This window comes from Eptatretus burgeri, chromosome 13 (assembly GCF_056783735.1).
Source record: "Eptatretus burgeri isolate ZD-2024b chromosome 13, Ebu_testis_v1, whole genome shotgun sequence".
Lineage (NCBI taxonomy): Eukaryota > Metazoa > Chordata > Myxini > Myxiniformes > Myxinidae > Eptatretus > Eptatretus burgeri.
In genome coordinates, this window is record NC_140973.1 from 20,679,845 (window position 1) to 20,688,816 (window position 8,972).

An 8,972-nucleotide genomic window follows, 5' to 3' on the forward strand; every position below is an offset into this window, starting at 1 on the left:
TGTCTTCCGCTCACTGCCATATGAGGACGAGCTCGTATTTGCTGAGGATTTTGTGATGGACGAGGAGCTGTCACGACTCGCTGGCCTCCTAGATCTTAATTCAGCTGTCCTGCAGCTTGTGAAAAAGTACAAGGCCCTAAAGCTTGAGAAGGAGGAGTTTGTGACCCTCAAGGCTATTGCTCTTGTCAATTCAGGTATGGAATTTGAGCTCTCGTGACTTTCCTCTTTTTAGATAATCACTTGTCTTTGTTTAGCTTCAATCAATTTTTCACTGACAAACTGTTTTTGAAATGTACATGCGTCTTCAATGAGGCCAAGTAATGTATCACGAGCAACTTAGATCTACTTTCATACGAGCTCGTGTTCAGGTTTCTCAACAACAGTCACTTTAATAATTTTGTGTTGCCAACTTACAGCATTTGCATATTAAATCATTTTCTTCTCGTTTTTGGCTCACCTGGACTTTAGTCCGGTGACCTTATGCAATCGAGCAGTGTCCGTAAGTGAGTGAGTCAGTGAGTCCGTAAATACTTCGGTCATTTCCCCTTGAACTCATTTTCCCTTGAACTAAGCATACGATTTTGATGAAACTTGGCCACAAGCTTCATATCTGATGCTTAACAAAGTTTTATTGACCGGATCAAAATCTGCGCTCATTTGGGGGGATTATGGGGGTTTTTTGACCCCCCCCAAAAAAATGGGTATTTGCTCTCTTCTCCGAAACTGCACACACAAATTCGATGAAACTTGACCACAACTTTCATCACCCGTGATGTACTAAAGTTTATTTACGGGATTAAAAAAAATCGGGGTTTAAGGGGCTCTAAGGGGGTTTAAGTAACTGTTGCTCCTGATCCAGATGAGCTTCAGGATGCATGGTCCTATTTATTTCTTCATTACTTTTTGCACACTTGAGCCACAATATGCATATTCGATCACATGACTGCTCATCCAGTACATCATTTGCATTAAAAGGGCACTAACTTTATTATTACAGTGACAGTTCCTTCTGCTTTGTGAGCAGAATACCTAACCAAACATTGAAACGATACATTGAGATCTGTCAAACAACTGGATTTGTTTTCTTTTACCTTTTATTCTTCCTTCCTTTTCTTTATCTTCTTGCATTCCCATCCTTGTGCAGACTCCATGCACATTGAAGATGCACCTGGGGTGCAAAAGCTCCAAGACGTTCTGCACGAGGCCCTACAAGAGTATGAAGCGTGCCAGCACGGAGAGGACGGTCGGCGTGCAGGGAAGCTCCTAATGACACTACCCCTCCTGCGGCAGACGGCCACCAAGGCCGTACAACACTTCTATGCGGTGAAACTCGAAGGAAAGGTGCCCATGCACAAACTCTTCCTGGAGATGCTTGAGGCAAAGGTCTGACAGCGGCTGCATCACAGTTAGGCCAGCACTCTCTTTTTCTCTTTCGGTGAGTCTCTCCCTATCCTCTCTGGCATTCCCTCGATCAATGAACTCTCCCCGACTTGCCAGTGGACACACGGAGATTGTTTGAATCCTTACACGCACAAGAGAAGAAAAAAATCTTGTTTCATGCTTGCGTGTCTCACAACTTTTATGCCACATCCGCAGCCCTTACAGAGGCCACAGGAGGTTTTGTCTGTCCTGAGTAGCCAGACCTCCTCCCCTGTGCAAAGAACAGTAATTTTGTCAGCCTGATGACATCGGTATGATGTGTCGGTTGGGTATGAGGGTGGATAAAGCAGTGAACATTTGCTCCTTTTTCAGCGATAGTAATAGGAGCGCAAGTTGGCCTGTAAGGATGCTTGAACAATCTCGGCTCATCCTGAAGCACTCGTCTAACCTGTTGGTACACGGAGCATGCAAAGCTGCTGCAGCATCTGAATATGGCCATTTGTCTGTTTGTGGCTGAAATCCCAGACCAGATCACTGGAACTTCATCCTTTTTAAAATAAAAAAATTATATACTGTCCTATTACTGCTCAAACTTAAAGGGAAACAAATATCTGAAGAAAAAAAAAATCAACAACCCTGTCCAGCTCAATTTGTCGGGTGCACGTACGGCAGTGATCAAAGTGTAATGCTGAGAGATATCTTCGTAATCAATCCCTCCACTCCTCCTTTGAAAGCCATGGCTTCTCCACGCTCCTCGTCTCCGTGTGTCCCCGCTCACCCCGGCCTCTTGCCAGCAAGGCTCGACGAGCGATTCTCCTGGGCCAAGAAAGCCTTTTCGGTGACATGAAGGCAGCCAAAACAACATGCACTTAGCACGGCTTTCCCAGCTTTTGAAGACGCTTCGCTCTGGACGCTTTAATGCAATAATTTGCTTCGCTTTCCTTTGTTCAAGGGCTCCGCAGCACACGACGTTCGACGACGCTCCATGCACCTACTACTAGGACAACAGGCTTGAAATTCTGGGCAGAATTGCATTCTGGGACTGCAGCAGGGATTGAAGGAAACATCCCATCAGTGAAAGTTTGCTCATATATTTTTCTTATAAATCCGAATGCAACTCGGGCTATGCTAACGCTTTATCATAACCCTATAAACGCACGCACGCTGTCAACTATAACCGTGCGTTCTAAAATCGAAATTACAAATATGTAAATGTGAATATATTTAAAAAAAAAAATACAACACTCATAGGAATAAACATGCAAGCACTAGAAATTTCTTAGCTATGCAATTAATTGGTTCATTGTTGGCGGACGTGTAAGCATTGCTGGTTCGGTGTTAATCGAGATGTACAATACTAACAAAAGAGGACATTCGCATCTTTCTGCAAAACATGCTTCATATATTGTAGAGTCAGCCAAACAACAGTAGCTGCAGGGTATGATAGAGACATGACCATCATGTTTTATGTCGGGGTTCGAGGTTCGATTATGTGGTGTATTTTTGAGCCGGCTGTTGAAAAATAAGATCACCATTCTGTGTGCATCGGGTGACAGTTCCTCTCGCACCTGTCCATCGAGGGTTAAAAAGAGTTCTGGACCGAGGTCACGTGATTGCATTTTTCATTTGTTATGCCTCCACAAGGCTCGTCACTTTAAGGCTCGTTTTCATTGCGCAGACTGATTGGGGCTGACTGGGCTTGCTCAGCAGTTGCCTCCAATCAGGAGCCAGGATCTGTGGCTGGCCATGCCTTTCATGGTATTTGATGGGAGCAAACCACTCGACTCAACCAGTCAAGTCACTGCACAATGAACCCTGACACTGGCATTGAAGATTACTTTAGGATCAGGTTTGCAGAGTATTTCACCGAGAGACGGTATAAGTGCTTCGTAATGTTTAGATATTTTTTCGCTTCATTTCCTACAAGAAAGGTACAAGGACGAGCCTCAAGTATTACGCAGTTACTCCAACATGTCTTTTCTACTGTTATTTCGAGTCACTGCACCCAGAGAGTGAGGGCAACGCAATAGGGACGCAGAAGTGTGAGGTATACAATTTGAAGCAGTTCGACGCTCACCCCGAGCAGTCCACTCCGCTCGTGTATGAGCTCATCGGCGACAAGACCGTTGATGATCCAGTGTGTGTATAATGCTTTAAGGTATAAGACAGATCCGAAAGACAGCCACCAACACTTGGCATTCCTCGTTGAACAAAATAAAATGTACAAAGTCACGTCCAACTTATAATCCTCGCTGAGATACCACATAGTACCAAAACAGTACTCTGCATGTCACATGTTTTGGCATACCATAACTGCTGTAACTGGCACAACACGGTTCGATAAGTCTTTACAAACGAGATTATTTTTCTCAGGAAGCCGAAAAGAACTTCATCCCTTCCGTTGCATTGTGAACTTAGTTGTGATCAAATCTTATACACCTCCTGCTACAGCCAAAAACAGATGAATCCGCACTGAAGGGAAAGTCTGAAAAATGAAACGCATTTGTGTACATATCTGATTTTGTGCAGATTAATATTTAAATATCGTTTTATGAACACACACACACACACACACACACACACACACACACACACACACACACACACACACACACACACACACACACACCACATTCCTGCAGTTAGCTGCAGCCACGTACCCTCCTAGGTGGGTTAAAACAAGTTTCCCACGGATCATTGCTTCTCCCAAATGGCTAAGGGTTCTGAGACTGTGCGTAATGGTCCCAGAACACCTCGAGATTACTTCGACCAAATGCGATTACGGGACGAGTGTAACTCTCATTTTGTACTGATTTATGAAGCTCGCCTTGGTTCGCACACGGTCCCGGCCTGCTTCGAGTGTTCAGACGAGGAGCCGAGATGGGAACGACGCGGATTGAGACCTCTTGTCAGAGAAGGAACGGTTAGACACTGGATTAATGGTGCCTGCTTCAAACGGGCTCGGCGAAATCGGACGACACAGACATCTGATGTGCCTAGAAGCAGGAATACCTGAAATGCGTGGGGGGGGGAGTGGGGGGTAAATATGGGTAATTTTCTGGAAGTGAAAATCCAATGCCTTTTTAATCGGGCAATGTATAGTGACGGTGAGTTTATTATCGACACTGAATGTTATTCATTTTGACTACTTTCCCCACACAGGGAATGCCGGTCATCCAGCATACGTCACAATGAGGTTGCTTTCCCATTACCGTGTTAATTGTTACGTCATCACCGTTTATACCGCATGCCAGGCTGTCAATAAAAGCAACGTCACAGGTACAGGAGAAGAACCTTCTGTTTTTAGATGATTATTTAAACGGACGTTTCGAAGTTTTAGGAAGTTTTCCTTTTCTTTCTTTTTTATTGGGAATATACATATGATAATATTGTATTTTATGTTGTGATCATTACAGGGAGTTTGTGTCGTTTTCCCATCGCTCCACAAATGTATTACTTTGTTGTAAAGTTACTTTGTACATATATCAACAAAATGCTAAATGAATGTTCTGTCATTGTACACATCACATTTCTTTTATTGCCAGCTTTGTACATTTGATAATCTGCTGCTCTTTTATTTATTCTCATCGTTCGTGACGGCGTCGAGTGCAGAATGTCTGCGGAGTGCGTTGCGGCGTTTGCTACGTTCAGGGCACAAAAGGCGCGACAACAAAATTTCACTTGCTTTCCATACAGATAGAAAACATGTAAAGTTAAAACAATGACATTAAATCATTATATTCATCATTTCTAAGTCGGCTGCAAATATTTTCTCCCCTTTCTGCAATTCGCAAACCTAAGCAGCAAGTACAGGTAGCACAATATAATCCAGTTAAAGCAGAGAAGAGCAGTACACACCTGCCAGCCCCGTCCTGATAGTTCTGCGTTCACCAGCAGGTTGTGGGGGGCGTCGGGGGCATTCCATACGACTTAAATGCCTGGCAAGGCAGCAACCAATGCGGCTGTGCCCCCAGACCCTCTGGATGAGGAAACAAGTCATTTGCAATCGGGCATGTGGCATTCTGGATATGCAAACAAAACTTTGGTCACGGCAGAGACGTCTCGCTGATGTAAGATGCTCTCAAGGTTTTAATTTCATTTCTGGGGCATGCAGTGGCTGAAAATTTTGGCTTTGTTTGCAACCACGGTTAAAACTTTGATACCTCTTTCCAGAGAGGACTCGCTTGCTTGCCTTCCAGATTCGACCTGAGACCATTGCTGGACAAAGTCGACATTGTAAATTTACACTTCCTCCAAAATCTCAGCTTCCATTGAAATTGCACTGTTAAAGACAATTGCAAATAATATGAAGTCATATCTCTTAAAACCAGGAAAGCTGGTTGATTCATTGAGCAATGAGTCCAAATCATTTAACCGACTGCTTAACTGCCACTCACGCTGACCAGGAGGCGAGGCCTCCACTGGACTTAAACCGAAGATCTCGCAGTTCTAGGCAGTGAACGAGCTACTGTGACGTCACCCAGATACCACTTTGGGTTCTTTACGATTTCACTGCGATACAATAAACGTGACAGAGGACCTTTTGTAAACTTGATCATGGGAGCCCCTGGAGGATGTAGTTCTCAGGATCGTCATCTCGGGCATGGAGATTAAGCTCGAGGTTGCGCTTGGATCGAAACACTTTACATGCTACGTAAGATTCTGAGCAAAACAGAACTGTGCGTTCAAGATAATTATTTAATAGCTGGAGGGAGAAGATGGGCAATAAGGAGTGAAACAAACCGGGGGGGGGTATTGTTGTTGTTGTTGGTTATACAGACCCAGTGTTACATTCTTTGTCTGGTCCTAACGCCATTTCATTGAACAAGTGTTTGGACAGCTTGAGTACAAGTCATGATCCATGCAAAGGATGTTCCAGGAACTTTGTTGTGCATCATTTGTTTACTCTCCTTTTCACCCCTGGAGTGTTGCTGGGTTTTGTAAAGCGGAATAACAACAACAACAACAACCGCACACGTATACGATTCGACATTTGCAATCCGGTCCTTCCCGCTCGAACCTGTACCACACGGGCAAAAGTTATTTTAACAAAACAACAAAAAAAGATAATAATGACATAATATTAATAATGATGATAATAAAAACACAACTGTGACATGCTGTTTTATTTTTTTTTTTTGGTTTTTTTTTTTTTTTGAAAATGGAACACCTGTTTTTGATTATTTATATATGTTCATGTTGGATGCAATAGGTGTGTTTCATTTGTATGGAATTCTTGGAGTACATTGACTGCATTTCTCCTTGCACTGTAGGCCGTAGATTTGATTTTGTTGGGTGTACAGAATGGTGGGTGTGGCATAAATGGGGGAAAAAAAAATCATAAAATAAAGTGAATTTCTTTCTACCCACACATGCGTCTGATGGACAGAAGAAGCACGGGCACGGCGCTCTGCCCTCCCATCGTCACGCTCATCTTGTTTCACCTTCGCCCAATATCATCAAACCGCAGCTTCTCCTTCCGCGGCACACTCCGACGCCGGGAAATTCGCACCTGTCAATCACGTGGGTCACGTGCGCAACGTCACAAACGACGAATGAATAACAATTGGCAAACCCACGTGCGTGTCCCACAAATTGAACATTAATCGAGGCAGATACATTATAATTAACTGCACTGCTCGCCTATTTTGGAACTTCATTAAAATTGATTTCTGGAGGAATTTTAACACTTAGTCGGGGTTCGGGTTAAAGCTGTCGGCGGGATTGTGGGAGTTCACTGGATTTATATGCCGCTGGTATGAGTCAGGGTCCGCGGCCTTGATGACATTGCCACGTGACCAACTCTGCATGAGGGGACTGTCAGACATCATGCCGTAAGGCCATCAGATCTCGCCCTTAGCCTTTACTTCATTGCCACATATCTTGCTGCCATTTGTGGGTGATTTCAATCAGCCGGATCCTTCCAGGCAATTACTTGCCAATGACTCCCAATGTGCATTAAATCTCCAGCATAACCAAGACCTTAGCCTCACGCTACATCTGTCAGTCGTTTTAATGCCCCTTACCTGATTAGCATCAATGGGGTGATGTGGGTATGGGGGTGGGGCCACAGGGGGAGATCATATGTGATATATATATATATATATATATATATATATATATATATATATATATATATATATATATATATATATATATATATATCTCTCTCTCTCTCTCTCTCTCTCTCTCTCGTTCTCTCTCTCGTTCTCTCTTTCTCGTTCTCGCTTTCTCGTTCTCTCTTTCTCTCTCTCTCGTTCTCTCTCTCTCTCTCTCTCTCTCTCTCTCTCTCTCTCTCGTGCTCTCTCTCTCGTGCTCTCTCTCTCGTGCTCTCTCTCTCGTGCTCTCTCTCTCGTGCTCTCTCTCTCGTTTTCTCTCTCTCTCGTGCTCTCTCTCTCGTTTTCTCTCTCTCTCGTTTTCTCTCTCTCTCTCTCTCTCCTGCTCTCTCTCTCTCTCGTGCTCTCTCTCTCTCTCTCTCTCTCTCTCTCTCTCTCTCTCTCTCTCTCTCTCTCTCTCTCTCTCTCTCTCTCTCTCTCTCTCTCTCTCTCTCTCTCTCTCTCTCTCTCTCTCTCTCTCTCTCTCTCTCTCTCTCTCTCTCTCTCTCTCTCTCTCTCTCTCTCTCTCTCTCTCTCTCTCTCTCTCTCTCTCTCTCTCTCTCTCTCTCTCTCTCTCTCTCTCTCTCGTTCTCTCTCTCTCGTTCTCTCTCTCTCTCTCTCGTTCTCTCTCTCTCTCGTTCTCTCTCTCGTTCTCTCTCGTTCTCTCTCTCTCTCTCTCTCTCTCTCTCTCTCTCTCTCTCTCTCTCTCTCTCTCTCTCTCTCTCTCTCTTGCTCACTCTCTCTCTCTCTCTCTCTCTCTCTCGCGCTCCCTCTCTCTCTCTCTCTCTCTCTCGTGTTCTCTCTCCCGTTCTCTCTCTCTCCCGTGCTCTCTCTCTCGTTCTCTCTCTCTCTCTCTCTCTCTCTCTCTCTCTCTCTCTCTCTCTCTCTCTCTCTCTCTCTCTCTCTCTCTCGTGCTCTCTCTCTCGTGCTCTCTCTCTCGTTCTCTCTCTCTCTCGTGCTCTCTCTCTCTCGTTCTCTCTCTCTCTCGTTCTCTCTCTCTCTCGTTCTCTCTCTCTCTCTCTCTCATAACATAAGTAATATTTGTTGTAAAATCCATCACAAAGTTCTTATCCTGATTCCAGCAATTTTAACCTTTATTGTGAAATGATCCCGAGATCATCATCATCATCATCATCATCCTGTTTTGATTTTAATGCGATCGTACTCGAGAGAAAAAAAAACAAAACGACTTATTAAATAATCGTTGGAAAAACATATAATAAAATGTATAAGGTTTCCTCGAATAATTTGCTGGCCATCATTTGTAACTGAAGTCACTGAAACCCGAGCAAACGAGGCTTGGAGAGGAGCCACGAACAGGTGAATCGGTCGTGGAGTCAATATTTAATGGATCTTACTGTTAAAGGGCGCAGGTAATTAAATGGGTTCGTATTTTCCTTTATGTGACGCAATTGGTGCCAAGGCCTGATGGGAGGACGAAAGGTTTGATGGATTGTGGAGACGAACAGAGAAGAGAGAGAGAGAACATCCCCGCAG

The 8,972-nt window shown here is 44.2% G+C and overlaps 1 protein-coding gene across 7 annotated transcripts in view; it reads left to right on the forward strand.

Annotated features, from left to right (window-relative positions):
• LOC147014014 (estrogen-related receptor gamma-like) overlaps positions 1-6,496 on the forward strand; it is a 203,059-nt gene extending 196,563 nt beyond the window's left edge. For all 7 annotated transcript variants that reach the window (XM_085851574.1, XM_085851576.1, XM_085851577.1 and 4 more), the window contains 2 exons: positions 1-194; positions 1,145-6,496. The exon at positions 1-194 is cut by the window's left edge and continues 76 nt beyond it. In XM_085851574.1, the coding sequence (XP_085707700.1) occupies positions 1-194; positions 1,145-1,389 (439 nt within the window). In that variant the 3' untranslated portion in view covers positions 1,390-6,496. The remainder of the gene's footprint in view (positions 195-1,144) is intronic.
• The last annotated feature ends 2,476 nt before the right edge of the window (positions 6,497-8,972 follow it).